The sequence below is a fragment of the Coloeus monedula genome (genome assembly GCF_965178545.1).
Source record: "Coloeus monedula genome assembly, chromosome: 4".
In the NCBI taxonomy this organism is placed as follows: Eukaryota; Metazoa; Chordata; class Aves; order Passeriformes; family Corvidae; genus Coloeus; species Coloeus monedula.
Window position 1 is genome coordinate 2,157,613 of NC_138784.1, and position 20,875 is coordinate 2,178,487.

General features: G+C 38.6%; 1 protein-coding gene across 4 annotated transcripts in view; it reads left to right on the top strand.

Annotated features, from left to right (window-relative positions):
- ERC1 (ELKS/RAB6-interacting/CAST family member 1) overlaps window positions 1-20,875 on the top strand; it is a 284,042-nt gene that overhangs the window by 71,369 nt on the left and 191,798 nt on the right. For all 4 annotated transcript variants that reach the window (XM_082280692.1, XM_082280694.1, XM_082280695.1 and 1 more), the window contains exons 4-8: window positions 3,367-3,441; window positions 5,442-5,597; window positions 7,331-7,414; window positions 9,940-10,107; window positions 16,865-17,032. In XM_082280692.1, the coding sequence (XP_082136818.1) occupies window positions 3,367-3,441; window positions 5,442-5,597; window positions 7,331-7,414; window positions 9,940-10,107; window positions 16,865-17,032 (651 nt within the window). The remainder of the gene's footprint in view (window positions 1-3,366; window positions 3,442-5,441; window positions 5,598-7,330; window positions 7,415-9,939; window positions 10,108-16,864; window positions 17,033-20,875) is intronic.

A 20,875-nucleotide genomic window follows, 5' to 3' on the forward strand; every position in this document is an offset into this window, starting at 1 on the left:
ATTGCTTTGGAAACTGCTTGTCTTATGGCTACTGGGAGGTGAGTTGCTGAATTTTGAAGCATTTAGCCTACCCTACTACAAAAGCATCATTGCTTGAAAGTGCACCTTCACATTTGTTCTAAATCCCATGCAAAATCAGACACAAGAGGAAGTGGGGGAACAACAGTGAAGGATATGGCCAGGTTATGAAGGAAGAAAAGATTTGGACTAAATTCAACCTTCATTATTATGCACATGTGTATAATTGACAGTGATAATACTGCTCAGGATTGGGGACTCCTTCAATTCTAAACTATATTCTTTAATTTTGAATTATTTTCACAAAAACCTCATGGACTTTGTAACTGTTTATGGTGAGGTAAACCCACTTTATCACAGCTATTCTTTACATATTCAGTGTTCTCAGTGTGTTTGATCAGCTGTTCTACGTAATTATGCTGACCAGGAAATTGTTGTTTCTCCTAGGGGTACTGTGCTGCCTTGCAGAGCTACTTGGCAGATGTTATAATGATCCACACCTTCAGTTCATATCTGTTTCTGTGGTAGATTTTCTTAAAAAGGAGGATAGATATTCTTAATTAAAAATTAAAATGAAATATGAACCCCAGCTCTGGAGAAGGTGCCCACCTTGTTTAGAACTTCTGACTAATTCTAGCCTAAAATTTCTAGTTATTGAATCTTAATAGTTTTTTTGAACAGAACAACCTATTTTGGAATTTTATTGCCTGTGAATGTACTTAAAGTTGCAATCAGTTTGCACCATAATTTCTGTTTTTCCTTTTTGCTATCACTTTTAAATGAAGGAGTCATTGAACATAGAAAAGCAATAAAAACATAAAGGAGATTTAAAAGAGCCACCCCTTGTTATAATAATTGAACTTGCACTCAAAGGTGCAAAGATACTAAATTTTATTAACCTATTAGGAAACAATATCAGTTACATAAGGAAGTTCTTAATGTGGGAAAGTAAAGCAAAGGAAAGATCCTGTATTACTTTATCAGAGTGGATAACCTGCAAGGAATGAAGGATTGGGTTTATATTTTTCTGATCCTGGTATTTGTGTGTGGCCCTATGTTTTTAACTGCTGTGCAAAATCCTGTTTTACAGGGTAAAATCCTAACTTTCATTCATCTGTGGGGTGTGTGTCCACAACAGAATCTGAATACATCAGAGATATGATCTATTAGTATTTTTCCATTCTGCCACTGAAAGACATGGATGCAGCCTGTATTTCCTAATTAAGAAGGGTATTTGTGCCCTGCTTTCCTTCGGCAGCCGCTCTTCAATCTGTGTTCCAGAGAGCCTCGGTCTGCCTGTAGCTTTTTTTTCTTCAGGCTCTTCAGAATCACAGGCATGTTGCCAAAATTAAGCCCTTACTGTGCAGTCAAGAGTTGGGAGGTGTTATTTTTCAGCAGGTTATGTCATCCAAATCACAGTGGAATTACTTAAGATGATAGAAGTAGGACATTTCCTTTGCTGAAGTGCAGAGCATCACTTCAAACAGAGGAGATACAGGCATTTCTCAAGAAGAAGCTTGGAAGAATTTTCTCTCTGGGAAAACACTGAGCCATGGTGGAAGCAGGCACTGTTGTGTCAGCATCCCTTTACAGACCTGCAGTTCTCCTGCTACGTATTCCATCTATCCCATTTCCACAGCAGTAGCTGGTTTTATATTCTCAGGTCAGAAACCGTGTCTCTCCACAAGTGGAAATTACCTAACTGCTAAAATAAAAATAATACAGTGTCCAAAATAGATTTATGGCACAGTAATTTTTGACCTTCTTATCCTTTGTTTTCTCAATTTCTAAAAGCTCACAAGAGTTTGTTTTAATTTCTTTGAGTAAATCCATTTTGGGAATGTAGGTACAGGTAAGTAGAAAAATAATGGCATTGCTTCATTCTGGTCTATATGGTGCCAGTAGTATTTGTGCAGAGGCTCTCAAGTTATCTGTTGACTCGAGGAGAAACAAATATATTTAGAGGGGTTTTCAGGTTTATTTCTTCAGGAGGATTTTTTTGATTTCAGAGAATGCCACCATACACTGGGAACACACTTGTAAAAATGGCTTCTCAGAAAATACACAAATATCCTCTTTTAAACCAGAACAAATTCTATTGGATTTCCTTATTATTACCATTCATGGGCATCAACTTTTGCAAATGGTCTTAGGCCAGACTTCTGCAAAATTCTTCTTGTGGCCTTTGTCCCAACACATTTCGATCTTGCTCACTTCAAAGCTATGTAGGAACACTTAACAATCTTAAAAGTAGTATTTCTGAAAAGCACTGTGCAACTCTACCTTTTTCATTCAAATAATTAATCGTGGGGAGCAAGTTGCATGGATGACTGCCATACAAAATTTTGACTCTTCACCTTGTCTATTGAAAATACAAATTTGTGGATGGCTTTTGGGATTTGTCTTTTAGTTGTCTGAGGGGAGTGGATGGATAAACTGTATGTGTGGGCACATAACACAATTCATTTTTAGGTTAACTGGCATCACAGCTGGTGCTCTGTGGGCACCAAAGTATTTTCCTGGCATATAAGATTAACACTCTAACAGAATTCACCTTCCTACAGTTAACATTAGAGTGTGCTCTAAGGACAATGCCATTTGAAGACAAGGAGTGAATGAGTGTAGTAGTTTCTATTTTGTTTCTCCTCTTTTTACTTATGTTGGCTTGAAACCCCTACTTTATATGATAGAACAAGTTGTTTGAGCTTTCGATCATTTTATGCCTTAGCAAGCAGTTGGAAGCATGCTATTTCTGTGAATTTACATCAACAGAAATATCACATGGACTTTGTGTCCTCCTATCAGCATCCTCTGAGCTTCTAGAGCAGTGTGCTGTACACTTGTGCATTTTCAGCTGTGCTCAAGGCCAAGTGAAGAAAGATTTTCATCCTGTGTAGTTCAGTGTTGCCACTCTGGGGTAAAAAACATTGGAAAAAGAGAGTTAACAACAGCTGCACCTTAAAACTTGTTGAAATAGAAACCACAGTGTTGCTGTTTTCAGTAAGCCTCTAGTCAAATGCATCTATGAGAAACTATCAGGAGTTCAGATTAGTTTAGCAGACAGATGATAGAGCTTTTTAGTAGACCCAGCTGTCATTTCAAGTTTATTTTGAGTAAGTGGGTAGTCAAAGGTGCAGTTTCTGCTGTGCCTTTTTAACTGCGGCTGGATTTCTGTTGAATGAGCTTTTGGCAGTCCTTTCTGTGATATGAGAAGTGATAAAATGTATGACAACATCAGAAAGCAGCACTGAGTTATGCTCTGTATTAGGAAGAGAAGCTTCTAGTAATTATGTTTGTATTGGGACACTGCCATTAGTGTAACTCTTGCTTTCATTTCTGCTGGTACAGGAAATCCATCGTCGATTTGAGAATGCTCCCGACACGGCCAAGACAAAGGCTCTGCAAACTGTTATTGAGATGAAGGTAAATGATTGTGTTTGGGCAGCAGTAGAATTTGGAAAATGGGTTTTCACATGAAAGGTGAATCTACCAAATACCATATGCTCCTGTCAGTCTTGTAATTTAAAATAAGTATATATTTTTATACGATTTTATTCTGTTATTATTTCATTTGTTATTATTGATTACTGAAAAGACAGCACAGTAGAAACTTGTCTTCTGTCTGCCTGCAGCAGCAGATACAGATTTCTTGCAGTCAACCAAGAGTTCATTATATTACAAGAATGGGAATGATAGATTAATATGAAAGATTTGTGGGTTTTTATGAGTGGGTTCTTTTCTTCTTATGTTATCAACATTTGAAATACTGCTCTCCATTCTGTGTATCAACAAAGTTAGCAAACTCGACACCCACTTAAAGAATGGATCATATAGCTAGAAATATCTGTATGCCATCATAAACCTAACTTTTCTAGATGAATTTGTGATTGAATTCTTAAACCATTAGCTTAAGTATTTAATGGACTGATGGCAACTGGCCAAGAGCTCAGGAGCCACAATCAAGTGTGTGGTTTGCACAGCTTTATGCAATCATATTTCATATTGTATTGCTCATAAAGTACATCACACAGGGTTTGGACAAATGGAGTTGAAAAATCAGAAACTGTCTTTGCGAGCTGTTCTTTTCCACTTTGTTTCCCTTCTTTTTCTTTTATTTTCCTTCCTTTTTTCCGCTGCAAATTTTTCCATTCTGTATCAGTGTTTTCCATATTCATATCCCATCTTCCTACGCTGCAGCCTTTCATTTGATGTCACTCTTGTATTAGTCATCTTTGTGGTCCATAGTAATGAAAACTAATTGACCATGTGGTAACATTAAGTGTCTTTACTATCAAAAGAGAAACCCATGGGTATTTCTGGGAAATGATGTGAGCACTGAAACTAAATACTGTTGTCAATTGCAGCATATCACTTCACCTTACTACCTCTAATTTTTTGTTGCAAAAATCGACTTTATCAATTTTTAACTTAAGCATCAAACATTAAGCAGGAGATCCAATCAGATCTTCATAGTGATGCTTTTAAAAAATCTCATCTCATGAAGGAAAACCTGTATATGTAAAAATCAGCTTTTTGTTCAGCTGTGCTTTGCTTATCAGACAGAGAAAAAGTTAGAAAGGTTTTGTTTATGGAAGTCTGCAGTATAGTTTCAAATCAGATCTGTCTTTCAGGAAAGACTAAATATTTTGGGGAAGTGAGATAAGAAAAAATAGACTGCTTTAAGAGATTATAGTTCCTAAACACATATCCATGATCGTGGGTATGCATGAAGCTCTGTGTGCTGGATGAATCTGTTCTTGCTGTTCCTAACACAAAAGGCCTGTAAAGAAACAATAAACCAGGTACACTGAATACCTCTGATCACCCTGTAAAACTAGGAGGATAATGACTGATTGGCTTTTTTGTTTTTCCAGATGGTTATTTTTAACCCATTGAAATGTTTTATACATTGTACATATGAGCCAGAATACTTGAGAGACTCTTAACTGCTTTATCCAATCAAAACTAGCTAGTTGCACATTTTCCTTGCTTATGGTATTTGCTTTTCTCCATTTGTGACCCCACTTAAATTAACTAGTGGCACCAACCCAATTTTTTGCTAGTCTTGCCATTTTGCTGCCCATTCAGTTAGAATTAAATTTCTCCGGTTTGAGCTGGCTTTGAAAAGGCAACTTTTCTTCATGTTCCTTTATTTATTCATCCTACACGATGTTCCTGCCCTGGTTTTCTTTCAGTACTAAACTCTTGCTTTCCTTGAAAGGTTAAAAAAAAAGTAAATTGAAAAATGAGTATCTGAGCACTCACATGTAAAGAGTTGAACACTGATTTCTCTAAGAACTTCCTAAGTAAATTTCAAGGGCAGGTAATTTATTGGACATGTCTCTCCTTTGGTTTTACTCCAGTGGTTTGTTAACAAATCTTCTAACTGTGTGTCTTTGCCTGTCCCCTCCAATCATTCTCAGGATTCAAAAATTTCTTCCATGGAGCGTGGCCTCCGGGATTTGGAAGAGGAGATTCAGATGTTGAAGTCAAACGGAGCCCTGAGCACAGAGGAGCGTGAGGAGGAAATGAAGCAAATGGAGGTGTACCGTAGCCATTCCAAATTCATGAAAAACAAGGTATTGGCAAACAAATGGCAGTTGTGTGCTAAACCCAGCTTGGTGAACAGAGGAGAGAGGTGTTCGTGCTTTAGTTAGGAGGTGTGGTCTGGCTTCCCAGTCCAATGATGGGAAACAGAATTTTATTTAATACCTGCTGTGAAGCCACTAAAATCACTTAAAAATATTCAAGAAAATTTTAAATTCCAATTTGAAAAGATTAGAATGGTGTTTCAGTAAGGTCAATGGCCCAAGTTCTCCTTTTATTGTCACACCTGATTTTCTTTTCTTTCAGAAAGATTTTTGTGTTTATTTTTCGACCACTGCTAATCCATTATTGGTTCAGGTTTTGTTTGGTCTAAATTCTTTCCAAATGTAGTTTGTTGTAAAAAGGATATTTTTTTTGCAGCTGGTATTGTATAACTGTTTGGCCTTTTTATTATATAAGGGCTGAAAAGAGCATGAACTGTCACTAGAATGGTTTTCCATTACACTCTCCTTCCAGTAGTGGAGCCAGCATGAGAGCAGAGTCTACAGCAGTGGTAGTGCTGGCATTAATTGATGTTGTTTGGAACACAGGACAAGTACAGCAGTGAGAGATGTTGATCCTCACATGTAAAGATGGACACTGACTATTGAATTGTCTATAGGCAAAAGTCAATTCATTCTCTGTTACTCAGTCTTTCAGTGGGTCCTAAGATTCTTTAGTGAAGATTCAGGCCCTCTTGTACAGTAAATGTAAGGATATTGTGAGCAGTCCTGCCTTTCTTAATTAACTTATGTGTACTCCCTGCAAGCAGTATACAAACCCTGGAAAGGAGGATGAAAATTACTCTTCTAGGTCCTGAACAATTGTAACCTACTGCTTTGTCCTACTTGAAATTATTGGTCAAAAAAGAATGCTGGATGAAGTGTCTTGGAGACTCTACTTGCCCTGAAGTAGAGACATGTACTAAGTTATGTGATTCTTCCACTTGCTTCAAGCCAGTTCACTGAAACACCTCGACATAACTATGTCTGTTCTTACTTTTGCTCTTTATCCCACTGGGTTGCTTCTAGGAACTGAAGGTACCCAATTCAAATTAGGAATGGGGAGAAGATTACAGCACCACTTCCTTCTGTCTTTTCTTCTTGCTTTCCTCCTTTCATTGTTAGCAACTCTTCAATTACCCCTTGTCCTCTCCCTGTGTGGATCTGTAGATCTGCTCAGCTACTTGATTGCTGGACCTCTTCTGTCTCCTGTGTCTGCTCACTTATTTTCCTGCAGAAAATTTGCTCCTTTTTGGTATCTATTTGCCCATGACTCATGGCCATGTCCAATCTTGACACCTTGCTGTCCTACCTTGTTCTGTAATTGCACAGCATTTATTTTTTCAGTGTTGGATTGTATAAGTAATTTGTGGCTGTAGCTTGACAATTAACATTATTTCTCTTAAGCTGAAGTATGTCCTTTTTCCTGTTGTAATTTCCTTATGAATTCCAGTTTCAAAACTGTTGGGATAAGGGCCACATACTTGACATATGTAAACCATAACTATATATCTTTTGTTTCCTAATCAAATTCTTGTCTGGCAGCCTATATGAAATGACACAGACATTAAACTTTTGAGAAGACTTAATGAAGAATGGAAGAGAAAATGAGTGACCAGTGTTGATTCTTCAGTTCTTTGTCACTTGTAGTTGCTTGGACTGAAACAGGCTGACTAGAAGCTGGCAAATAATAAATATTTAAAAGCATAACAATGTCGTGACAGGTAGAGCAACTGAAGGAAGAGCTAAGTGCCAAAGAGGCTCAAGGGGAGGACCTGAAAAAAAGAGTGGCTGGTCTCCAGACTGAGGTCTCTGCAGTAAGATCTCTCTTTTGTGTGCAGTGGCCATTCACTGGGGCTTGCTAGCTCTCTGCCTTCTGGGGTAGCTTTTCTTCTCTTACCTTCTTCATGACTGGATATAACAAGTAGAACTAACAGCCTGCTCAGCCTTGTAGCTGCCTTTTTGTTCACATGGTTTTGGTGTCCATAAATAACACCACTCTCCAGCTGAACATCTGTATTTGTTTTGTTGCTGTTTTTTTAATGGTATGAGCTGTTTGAGCAATAACCTACTCTTCTCTACTGAAGCAAATTTTCAAAAGTATTCAGCACCCATTTTGGGGACAGACTTTCAAAGAGATTTGCTTTTCCTAGTTAAAAAACCTAATTTGAAAACTTATGTTGAACCCTCTTAACATTGTTTCACAAAAAATACCGAAAGCTGGATGCTGAACACTTTTAAAACTGATTATTCCATTTTAGCAGCATGAATTTAGGTTATTCCTTTGCTGTGAAGTTAGAGTTTCACTCAAAAGAGTGAACACCGTTTCTCACCAAGAAGAGGGATGTGAGCACTTGATGCTGTCTTAGCTTTTCCTGCAAGCTGGGATGGTGTGTGCTGTGTTCTTACCAAAGAGCTTTAGCACCTTGGCAGTAGCTCTGAAATGGGGGTTTCTAGAGATGAGAACTTAGGGTGCTACTTGGGAACCCTAATGTAATGAAATGTGGTAAGCAGCTCTTCTGCAAGGAGCATCTGTCTGTCTGAGAAAGTTTTACTGCGATTCAGGCCACCTACTAACCGAAAAAGTTTGTGTCATCTGAGACTTTTTAAGGGGGCTTTTTTGTTTAGATACTCTAGAAAAGATAACCAGCTGTAAATAACTCAGCTCATCCCAGCAGCTGTTCTGTGCCTGGCACTATTGTGCAACTGAGGGCTGACAGCAGGAATAGTGCTGCTGACATCAATACCTTTGTGTTGAACTGAAATAGGTGGCAGAATCATCCTCTGTGCACGTTTGCTTTTAGTAAAATGTGAAAGAAACAACCTAGCAGGTTTGAAGTGAAGTGAACAATAAACTATTGAATAGTTCTATAAATTCTTACATACCTTCTCATTGTGCTATTTAATGAGTTTGAGAGGTTTTTTGAGAAGCATGTCCTCCTTCTTCCCCATTTCCTCAAGTACACTGTTTCACACTGGAACACAGGAGTCCTTCATTACATATTTTGATGCCATTTTAATACTCTTTGGTAAAGAGTTTTCTTCCTTTAATTGCCCATTATTGAATCAGTGTTTTCAAGGTAAAATGGCATTCACCCCAGCTGTTTTTCTCAATTGTTTCTACTAATATGTGCATTTATTCTAATTAAAAACTTTAAAAATGATTATAAATTATACTATTATTTTGTTCATGTCATGTTTTCAAACACAAAGGGTGACCTGGACAATTTTTTTAGTTTGTGTTGTCCTTTAATTTCTATTTTGAAGCACTGGACAATGTACTTCTGGGGATAACGTTGTTTTTTTTTTTAATTTGAATAACCCAAGCAAAACTGTTCAAGTTAAAAAAGGGGAAGCAGCTCGGTGTGTAGAGACATGTCCCCCTCTGCTATACAATATGTAGCAGTAAAACATTGCTATTCTGTGAGATTTATAGGAAGAAAACCAGAAAGTTTGTTGTAAACTTGGATGTAACTCTACATTTAGACTTCCTAGTCCTCTTTAATTAATTTTTTTTTTTTTTAATATTGAGACTTAATAGAAGTCTTCCTGGGTGATGATTGCACTTAAATTGATATTTTGATGCTTTATTTTAGCATTTTTTTACTGTTTGCCTTTTGAAATAATAATCCAACCTACATTTGTTAAAATAAATTTGTACTTCTATACCGATTTAATTCACTAAATTAAATTTAGGAAATTTCTCTCTACAAATGGAATTCCACAAACAGCTTTCCTGTTGTTTTGAGGAATATATGCATCTGCTTTTAGAAGCTTCCATAAACTAGAAGGTGTTTCATAGAATAAAATGCTGGTTTTGTAAGTAGTGGGAAAAATAAAGGGGTCTTTACATCCTGTGTAAGCATGAGGCTGGATTGCTAGGTGAAGAGCTGGAGGGCAGCTTGCTGATTTGACATTTCAAAGCAAACACTGTGCTGCTGAGAGACCTGTAGGTATCTCATCTGCTCTGACCTTACAGGCTAGGGGTACTTTGTCATTAGGGTTCTGCTTCATCTTCGTTAAAACGTCATCCCTGAAATGTACCTGGGTTTGGTTAGTCCTTTGGAAGATGAATTACAAAAAACTGCCACTATTAAAAAGAACCTCCCTTGAAAAATTGATGACATTGCTCCCCTCTCTTTTTCCTTCTCTCCTTTGCTCATGACACAAATTTTTGCCAGCCTTTCACTCGAGGTAACCTAAGGCTTCATAGTTCTGTGGGATAATTTAACAGTACCACGGTGTTTGTCGATAGTTATGTGTGTTTATAGTGATTTTTGTAGGGAAGTTATAAATTATTTCTCCCTTTGCCCGTCCTTTCTTTGTGTTTCAGATTGGTCAGGTGAAACAGGAGCTGTCGCGCAAGGACACCGAGCTGCTGGCCCTGCAGACCAAGCTGGAGACCCTCACAAATCAGTTCTCTGACAGCAAGCAGCACATTGAAGTTCTCAAAGAGTCCCTTACAGCTAAAGAGCAAAGAGCTGCCATCCTGCAGACAGAGGTGAAGTGGGCAATTCTGTGCTTGTTGCCTGTGCACAGAGGAACAGAGAAAAGCCATTATTTCTTCTGTTCCTAGGTTGTACAGGCCCACAGCCATCCAGTACTGCTTGTTCCAGGCTCTTTGTGTCTTTGATTATATGGTTGGCTCTCTAGGCCAGGGGATTGATCTAAATACAAACATGTGTGTGTAAGTGCTTGGCTGAATTAGGAGTTGCAATGTCTGAGCTGGGGGGATTTATTTGCAGGGACCTTGTAGCTAGAGGAGAGAAGAACAAGGAAGATCATTCCAATAGCATACACCCTGCATGGCCAGGAGCTCTTGCTTGTAAGCCCCTGAAATATGGGCTTTTGTGTTTTGTGATGCATATTCCAAGGTAGAGGAAAAATATTTTCTAAACTGTGTTTCGATGACAAATGCTTAATAAATTCCCATATTATGTAAGATCCAGGTGTATATCTGAACATCAAACAGATTATAAATGTAGCATAAACGTGTTGCTTCTGGACATTCTTGAAGAGCAAGCATGGAATGTTGTGTGCAGACAGGATTTCATTCATGGCCTTGGAAAATTGTAGTGTTAGTGGAAGTCCAAAAGATGGCAGTGATGCATCAAAAACTTTGTGTTGTTACAGCTAAAAGAGTCAAAGAAGCCAAAGGAGCTGTGAAAAAGGCATGCAGGAAATTTGTGGGTGACACTGGTAGAAGCTTCCATATTACAGGAGCATAAGAGAACTGACCTGAACTTTCTACCCTAATTTAGCCAAATTAGCCTTTAGCCAAAATTGGTAAATCTGTGGGTGCTCATGGCCTTGTCAACATGCAGTAATGAACTTACATGGAAATATCTTTTGATGTTCCAGGATGGCTTTTCTGATTATTCTCAGATTTATGGAGAAGTTGAAATTTCATCAGTGGGCATAACCTGTGAAAGCTTATACCAGTTTACAATCATAAACCTCTTGTTAAATTTGTTCATTCCTTTTTGGTAGTTCAGGAAAGTACCCTAGATTAGTGCATGTCTATTAAAAAAAAAAATTAAATTTCAAACTATCAGTGAAGGTAGGTGTTAGGTAAATAAACATTTTCAAAGGCAAAATGCAGGCTTTGATCCATTGCAGTGATAGAAAAGGATATAGATATGTTAAACGTGCATGTACTGTGGCAAACCTACAAAGCTAGAAGCACATTTCTATTCTCATTTTTAAGTAATAAATAGAGCTTTTCTACCCAGGAGAGGTGAAGTTCTTGAACAAATTTACTTTATTAACAAACTAAAAGACTTTAGTAGAGGGTCATAATTTCAGCTGTTATGGTAGATAAACATATTTATTCACTTAAAATGTCCAGAATTGAAACAGAACATTTAAAACCAAAAAGGCTTGGTTATATACCATTGATAGATACTCTTGACAGTTATTCACAACATCTTGATTTTATTTTAGCTGAAGGCCAAAGTACTTCTTTAATATAGAAAATTATTCTACTCTCTAACTTGTAATATTACTAAATAATCATTGAGAATATTTGTTCTTCACTGGCCGCTTCCAAATGAGTTTCTCATGTAGCACTACAAAACCAAACTGGATTCCTCCTTCCAAGAAGATATTTATACTTTTGAAAGATAGTCTCATCTTTTTCACCCTGGTTGGAGTTCTTGTCAGAAAGCTCAACAATTAAATCATCACCCAGTTACCTTTTCTCTGTGTTCACAGGTGATCCTCTTAAGTATAGGATTGAAACATGCTGAGAACATACAGCATTGAGATGTTTGTCACTGCATCCTGTGATGATTTGGATTTTTTAAAGGAAAGGATATCTTTCCATAGAAGGATTTTCTTTGGGAGTGGGGTAGGAATGTGAGATCCTGCTTGGCCTCACTTCTTGACAGCACTGGTCAGTGTAAAAACACAGCTAGCTTCTCTCAAGACTCTGGAGAGAGTTGTGAGGAGGAAGAGAGGTGCAGTTTCTGACAAAAATTGTCAGACATCTTCAGAGGGGATAGGTATTTTAGACTCATATTTAAATAAACATTTGAAAATAAAAGAGAATACCTTCATGAGCCTCTACCTCTTCTTTAGTCTTCTGTTAAAGAAACCTGCCCATAGGTGGGGAATAGTGTCGATACAATATCTCAAAAATGGATTTGCCACCTGCCACTCTAGAACTACAAACAACAGTGAGCTGTTTGTGGGGTGTTTATCTTGAGGGCTGTTGGGTGGAGAGGATATTGTGGTTAACTTTTCAATTGGTGAATAAAAAATAGCTCTAAAATTGTACAGTCACTTTGTAAACAAAACAAAAAATAAGTTAGTATTTATGCTGGAATTAAGGCTTTATCCTTATAAAGTTTTTACCCAGTGAGCCCTTTAGCTTAGGTCAGTGCCAGAAGTTATGTGGCTTCAGTGGGAAGTTGCCTTAACCAGCGAGAATGTTCTCCTTTATTTTTGTACACTGCCTAAGCTGGCATGGTTCTGTAATTGGTCCATTCCTATGGTAAATTCAGATTAATATTCAGTAGAAAAATGAATCTAATCATGTGGAAGTTTTTATTTGCTTTGAATGTCTCAGTAGAACATAAATTTTTCTAAGGGTCTTTCTTTATTGGGGCTTTTACTGGCATTTTGAAACTGCAGTAGACTCTCGCAAATCAGAGACAGAGAGTGGATTACATTTAGTGAGGAGTGTCCAAATGGGAGCTGGGTGTTTCCAGCAACACTGCTCAGCACCAGCTACCTGAAGACCCAGTGCTGACACCTGCCAACACTGAGGTGAGCTCACAGGACTGAGTTCACAGTGCTCAAGTATTCAATGTCTCATGCTAGAGGTTGTGGAGGAACAATTGAGCTCATTTCTGGCCTGAGCAGGCCTGGGAGCAGTACCTCTGTCCTGCACTGGCTTTGTAACCCTGGCAGGAAGCACCAGGCTCTGCACAAAGCCAGGCGTGTGCACCTCTGCTCTATGGCATGGCTGTGTAATGTGACTCAGCTGTCTGGACAGCTGGAGCTCAGTGTTCACAAAGAGCTCACTCCCATCTACAGACCACACTGGATATTGCTGCAACTGCTGTAAGGGGCTGAAGAGTCAACTCTAATCTAGTTAAAGAGAAAGATCAATGGCAAAAATAGAGAATTAAGTCTTGTGAACTACCACTGATTCAAATCAGTCAATAAACATAGCTTTAAAGTCTTAATTACAGACTATGCTATCAGTAAAAAGGCTGAACTCCTTTTTGTATTTATATGATATGTTTGCAAGTTAGTAATGGAATGTCACGAAACTGATCCTTTTTAAAATGTACTCATTGTTGGAGACTTCACCTAACAATAGCTCCAGAAGGTGAAAAGCAACTCTCGGCTCGCATACCAATTTTAATTTCATGTCTCTCTGCATTTCTCAATGATCTTTGAGTGCTGACATAGAATTACTTCAACATCTGCTTTAAAAAGTGGCTGGCTCCTGTTAGAAACCTTTGCAGGCTCTGAGCACACATTTCAGGATTGGTATTCCATCTGTTCTTTTTGCTGCCTCTACTGTAGTCATACCTACAGAGCATTAAAATTTAGAATCTTGCTCTTACAGAGAAATTGGGGCTTGGATATAGCATAGGGAAGGTTGTACCTTCGGGTGCCACTGGATGAAGTATGGTGTGGTTCACTGATCTAAATGATGGTTCAGCCATGGTCTGAACAGGTGACAGGTAGATGAGAAGAGCCACTCAGAAAAAGAGTAGCACACTGTTTTTTCTAGGCATCATGGACATCTTAAAGTGGGAATCACCAGGGTCAGAATACCCTGCTTGCTACTGTATGGTGGAGATGATCATAAAATTCAGAAAAAACCCTTGTTTTCAATCTCAGTCCTGAATGCAAGCTCCTGAAACTCAGGAGCACAGTGAGAAACAGAGTGAGGTCTGAGACTCACTGTGGCTGTCTGAGTATTTAAATGATTTCCCTATAGTTTGGAAATATTCTGAATGCTAAGGCTGTTATTACAGAATTCAAGATTCTAAAAAAGGCTTAAGATGAGATTTATATTAAATATTACTTCATTTCTTGCGCTTATTTTGGTAGTAATTTGAGCTACTAAGGGATGAATTTTCCTTAGAAATTTGGACTTCTACATGTTTCATGTATGGCCAGACCCATTAAGAACAGAGACATAGAATGTTATTTACAGCTACTGGAAAACTCTGTGAAGACAAATCAGGGGTTCCCAACACAGTTCTTCATCTAGTGTTCTTACAGTGAAGGATTTGAAGTCTTGTGTGTGGTATCCACCTGGAGACAGGTACCTGTGGCCCCTGTGCCTGGGGGGGGGGGGGCTGTTGTGTTCAGGGTGTGCTTATGGTGCTAAAGCTTCAGGGGCAGCTGGGTGAGCCTGCTGTGGCAGGAGGGACTTGCCTGAGCTGCCCTGTCAGGTTTAACCTGCCATGCGTAGTTAAAGACATGGCAGTCCATTCCTGTGAAAGCAGTTAGGTTAACCCAGGGTTAGGACAACACCATCCAAGACACAAAATTCAGGAGAAGGGGTGTCAGCACCTCAGTAGCTGTTTGCCTGCTCATTTCTGTGTACTGAGAAGGTCCTGAGCTGACTCTGTTGAAGTTGGCATCACCTGACTCCCACAGACCTCAATTCTTGTCGCTGTGGGAGGATGCCATGCATAAACTGAGCTGACATGAATAAACAAGTGCCGTGTTCTGCCAGGAATAGTGCTAAGGTGATGATTGTGTGTCCTGCCAGCCTTTGAAAATACTTTTGAAAGTGTTTTCTATGGTTTCCTAGGCAAGGACCTCACACAAATAAAACCAGGAATGCAATTTACCCCAAACCATAAGCTAATATAGAGTTCAAAGAGAATAATCAATCAGAAAATTGAAAGCATTCTGTGGATAAATTTCTATTTGCAGATGTTCTCTTTTCACTTAACACTGTGCTGTAGGCATCCGGACTGTCTCAAATATTTTGCAACACAACTGTTGAGAGTATTTGGATTTTCTTGTGAAGGAGATTTTCAGTTTCCCTTCAAGAATTAATAAAAGTGACCCTTAGCTTTAATATCAAAGATTCCCAGAGAAGACCATACCCAATCAATCTATAAATCTGTGTTTTTTGAAAAAAGACAAAGCCCGATCCACCTGCTAAACCTTTCATTGCAAACACTAGCTGTCCTATAAATCATATTTGGGTACGACCTGGTACTCCAATATCCCTGTGGACTACACTCCATGCCCCACTTGCTGGGTGAGAGGTCAGGAATGTATTTTAATAACGTATGTGTAAGTGAGGAGGCTCCAGGGGCAGAGGTGGCAGCGGGGCTGCAGTGCTGATGGGGAGAACAGGGCAGCTCCTTTCCCCACTGGCAAGTGCTTACTGCTCTGTGTGAAAGGAGTCAGACAAAACAGCAACGGGGTCTGTGTGTCACACACTGGAAATGCAGGGCCTCACAGACTACTTTTCCATTAGCAACTCAAAATGAAATGGAATTACATGTTAAAATAACATGCTAAAACCAAACGTTGCTCAAAATGCCATAAGGATAATGACTTCCTAAATTCTTAACCCAGCTGGGGTTGTCCAGCGGTTGTCATCTTTTCACTTCGTCCCTCTGCTAGTCTATGCTGTGCAGAAGGAGCAAGAAATTCATTGATCAGCCTGTTTACTGTGTGTGACTGATGTCCTGTAATGGATTCAGCTAACAGGAACCAAATCTGATACTGTCAAATACGATTAGCAGCCAACTGGCAGGTTTGAGCTCTGTCTGAATGCCGAGCGGATAGGGGTCAGTGGGTTTCTTTTGGCATCGTGAGCAGGCTGGTGGTGTTGGATTTCGTATTCCACAATGGTCTCTGAGATTAGTCTGTGCTCTCTGGTGACCTTATTCTTCTCATCAAATTTATATTCAGGTAGCTCTGATTCCTTCTCCCATTTCCTTTGTCTTGTGAGCTCTGTTTCACATATGGAAGAGAAATGCAGAAGGAAAAGCAAAAGATGCTCAACATGCAGTTTTGAAGTGTGAGGTCACCCCAGAGTTTCCAGAGTGTGTTTCTAAATTCGCTCAGGCCATGGGAGCTCTAAGTGTGTTTGTGTGTCCAAATTGCACCCATAGTATCCTGTACTGTGTCATTTGTTCAATTTTACCTTTAATATAAAACTGCATGCTGCAGAAAACATGTTATATTTAAACTATTGCTTTGCTTTTTAAACCAAAATATTCTTAGCCATCCTAAGGTAACCTCTTTCCAGTTTTGATCTGCAGTGGCTGCAAAGAGCTCTGCTTTCATTACCTTCAGGCTCAGCTACTATTGTGATTAAAACTTAGAATATAAAGTGACTGTCTAGTACAAGGGGTCAATGTTTATTCTCTGAATATTAGTAATGTTTCAGGTAAAGGGGTCGGTTTCCCTGCATGTGACAGAACTTCTCAGCAACACATTATGTTGTCTTCTACTTTGAGGAGAAAAATTTCAGTATTGTATGATACAAGCCTGAGTTATGTGAGAAGTATGATTTGAGGTTTTCCAAGAAGGAGCATTAGTCTCATATAGTTTGGGAAGAACGTGGTTGATTATTTTTACTGTTTAGTCTCCTGTCACTTGTAATAACTGTTTTATCCCAATATTATGTATGTTGAATTCTTAAATAAAGTGGTGTTAGATTTCTGAATCTATTTGTACTATTTCTCCTGTGGAAGTGTAGTTTAACTTTTCTAACTTTCCTTCAGTGCTAAACAAAGCTTGTCCTGCATTTCTGAACCCAGGTGGATGCGTTGCGGTTACGTCTGGAAGAGAAGGAGACCATGCTGAACAAGAAGACAAAGCAGATTCAGGAGATGGCAGAGGAGAAGGGAACTCAAGCAGGCGAGATCCATGACCTCAAGGACATGCTGGAGGTGAAGGAACGCAAAGTTAATGTTCTTCAGAAGAAGGTGAGATTGGAGAGCTCTAAGTCAGATAAACACCTCTGGTGCATCTCGATTCCCAAGGCTGTCAAAAAGTCTGAACTAGAATTTGCATTCTGGAAATTAATATTCGAGTCCATTGATGCAATGGGAATATGATGAAGGATGAATTTCAGTTTGAATTTTTGACAAAAAAAATAGAATTCAAAACAGAGGTTGTTGCCTTTCAGTGATTGCTTGTGCTGCTTCTGCTTCCATTTTAATATTACCAGTGGCTGAGGCATTTTTATGAGAGCACATCATCTGAAAAATCAATCCTTTCACACCTAGCAGCACCTTACCAAAGCCACGCTGATTTGGAGCACAGGGCACTGGCTGGCTATGACTTCAGTATGTGACTAAATGAAAGAGGGGTTATACCAGTAGAAGCAGCCAGGATGATTTCTCTGTAACCTACTTGGAAAGTTTGGGAAGAACTTTGTGTAACTTTTGTTAGAAATGCTGGTTTTTTCATAATTAATATTTCTTGGGAACTGCTAGAATAGGATAATCAGACTATCCTTCATATCTCTCTGGATAAGAAAATGCAGACCTTATCAGTGAACTGGTGGAGGTCTGGGTGAAAAAAAATGTAGACCCTGTCAGACAAATTAGAGAGGTTTCCCAGAGGGCATGGAGTCCTAGAGCAATGGATGTCATTATGGATGATTGTTGGCAAATTGCACACACAGAATATCCCAGTTTTCCTCTACACAGGGTAAAAAGAGAGAAATGTTATTTTGCAATAAATTTTAATTTGAAGAATATTTTTTTCTCTGTATCTTTAGAGAAGCTGTTCTTGGAGCTCTTATTCAATGTATTAGGCTGTGGATGTGGGTTTTTTTGTTGTATTGTTTTCCTAGACCTTTAAACAATTCTGTAGAGTTCTTGTGATATTAATAGTTGAGAATATTGATTAAGTTCTGATGCCTGGCCAATGCCTTTTCTTCTTGTCTATCGCCATAAATCATGAGGGCTTAGGTCATGTTCAGCTCTGTTACAGTAAACATCATGTGGGAATTCAAGTTCAGGCATGGACTTTAGCCACAAATAAGTCATTAATAATTCTAGAGCAGAGCCCTAATTCCCAGTCTTCACAGTCTCATTTTTTTGACCGTTCATCTTTTTAGAAACGCAAATTTCTGACTTTTGTGCTGTGTTTCTTTTTGTTTTACAAAATTGGCCATGCACCCACCAGACACAGATTGGGATCCCAGCTGAATGTTTAACCAGGAGGTGGGGAATCTGACATTTGTGTAAATGTTAAATGTCACTGAGGTTGGTTTATTTCCACCTACTCTTACACTGTTTTTTCCCACGTTTTCTTGCTCCACTTGACACTTGAGAATGATCTTTCATTAGATCATTTATAGGCAGCTAAAGGTTCTCTTTTTACCCGTTTTTTAATACTTCTTTTTTTGAGACCACTGTAATGCATATTGAGACAGTTTCATCTTGTGTCTTCACACATCTGACCTGTTTCTTCAGGACCATTCCCTGCTGCTTTCAAGTGAAAGCACCTGGTGTCTTCAGACTGGGAAGAAAGGACCAGGCTTTTAGGTGTGAAGGCTTTGAGGTCCTGTTCTCCGAGATAGCTCCACTGAGATAACACTACCATAACAAACTGCAGTTCGTGGTGTTCTCTAAAGCTGTCTCTGAACTTCTTAAACAAGAACAAAACAAACCACTATAAAATGCTTTGGGCTGAAAGGGACTTTAAAGCCCATCCAGTTCCAATCCCCCCTGCCATGGGGAGGGACACCTTCCACTATCCTGGGTTGCTCCAAGCCCTGTCCAGCCTGGCACTGAATGCTTCCAGGGTTGGAGCATCCACAGCTTCTCTGGGCAAGCTGTTCCATGTAAAAGCCATATAACTTATCTGTAGAAAAACATATATTTCCTGCTGCTAACTAGAATCACATGCAGAGATTTGAATTTGCTTTAGCTGGAGGCATTTCCTTTAACATGAACAGTTAAAATTGTGCGGGTTGTAAATCCAAAGATTATTTTTTGTTTCTGTAACTAGCTAAACTAGAATATTCTTGTGGAGCATCCAGGTGACAATTCTTTTATCTGAGATTTGTAGTGCAATATGGAATTACTTTTTATTTTTTGTATAGCCTGGGGTAAATAACTAGAAATTCAGGCCTTTAAAGTTCAAGGATTGATGTCTTTAACTCAGATTTTTAGTTACCTGTCCAGACCTGGAATTGAAGACTAGGTGTGGGATTTTCTATAGATAGGGCTTTGCATTTTCTTGTTCTCTTTAAAATTTTTCCACAGAAAAGCAGAGCTTGAGAATATACCTAAGGAAGGACTGGTCTGATTTTTTAATATGTATTACTGTGGAAGTTATGAGAACTTGCATGAAATCTGTTTCAGGTGCTAGAGAAAAACTATGAATTCTCATTTTTATCTGGTATGTATAGCTGTCCTTTTATGACTGCACACATAGCTATTTCTGCCCTCTGTCTGGAACCTCAGAAGCCTGTAGCTCCTCTCATATAAATATTTGTCTCTTAATCCTTGTAAACTGTGATTTATTTTTTCTGTTTTCGCATTTCTGGAGTGCATCTTATTAAAGTGCACGTCTTGATTTGTGCCTTATCCAAGTGCCATCTTTCAGACCTTCCAGGACTGTTCAGAATTTTATTGCCATAAAAAAAAATGGAGTCTTTAAACTTTTACCTCCATGCACAATAGTCTTTTTATTCCTCGCTCTGGTTACAAACTGGTATGGTCAGACAGATCAGGTTTTAGTCTTACATTCTAGTTGAAGACCTGAAGGTACGGCTTGAAGTATCTTCAGAGGTCCTAGATATTATAGATAGTGGTTTGTCTGGGTTTTTCTTTTGCTGGCTTAGTTATCTGATAGTAAATGTTTGTTTTAAGTTTATTGACATGATTTAAATGGTGCTCAGGCATTTTAAGTGAATACAGTGGAAGATCGCGAAAGGCACGTGGTACAAAAAGTGCTTTTCTTGTATAGTGTTAATTAATGTTTTTCTGTGGAAATAATATGTATTTGGAAGCAGCAGTCATGAGAAGGAACAGGGTAAAGGTGTTGGCATGTTGAAGGAATTTAACCAAATTAAGAATTGGATTAGTAGACACTATCCAATCAGTTTTCACCAAGTACTCTTCCCTCAGCAGGTACTCAGATATTTTTGAGGTTGGATTCTAATCAACTAAATTTTGCACACTAATATTTTTCAAGGCTAGGCACAAAGAAAATTGGTAGCAAAAGCTAAAGTGATAAAGATCTGAAAAGAACAGAATTTATTAAAAAATCATTAACTTGCCTAACATGGCCACTTAAGAAGAGTTGTTTGCTTCTTTTGAAATTTAGAGATTGCCTGTACTAGAATGTAGCCACAGTCAGATGGGTATTTGGACCTCATAATTTTTTTATTTTCTGTGACTGTTTTAGATGTGTAGTCACCTATTCTGGTGACCATGACAAGGAATTGTTTGGCATGGTGCCCAAAACTATGCTATCCTAAATTGCTGCTGTTGAAACAAAAAATTACTTAAAATGCACCCTTTATTTTTGGGTCTCTGTTTGGATTTATTAACAGACCACCTCATGGTTTGCTTCCTGAACTGTTACTGTGGTTGCGTTGGTTAAAGGAGGTGAACTATAAAGAATACTCTTTAGTCATCCAAAAGTCAAGGTGAAGAAAGAATGCAAGTTTACTGGTTGGTTAGAGTTCAGTTAAAAGACACCGAAGAAGATTATGAACAACAAAGATCTGAAAAATTAACATGACAATTGGCATCATTACTGATACCCAGTAGGCACCAAAATACATTTTCCAGGTTGCTGAGGAA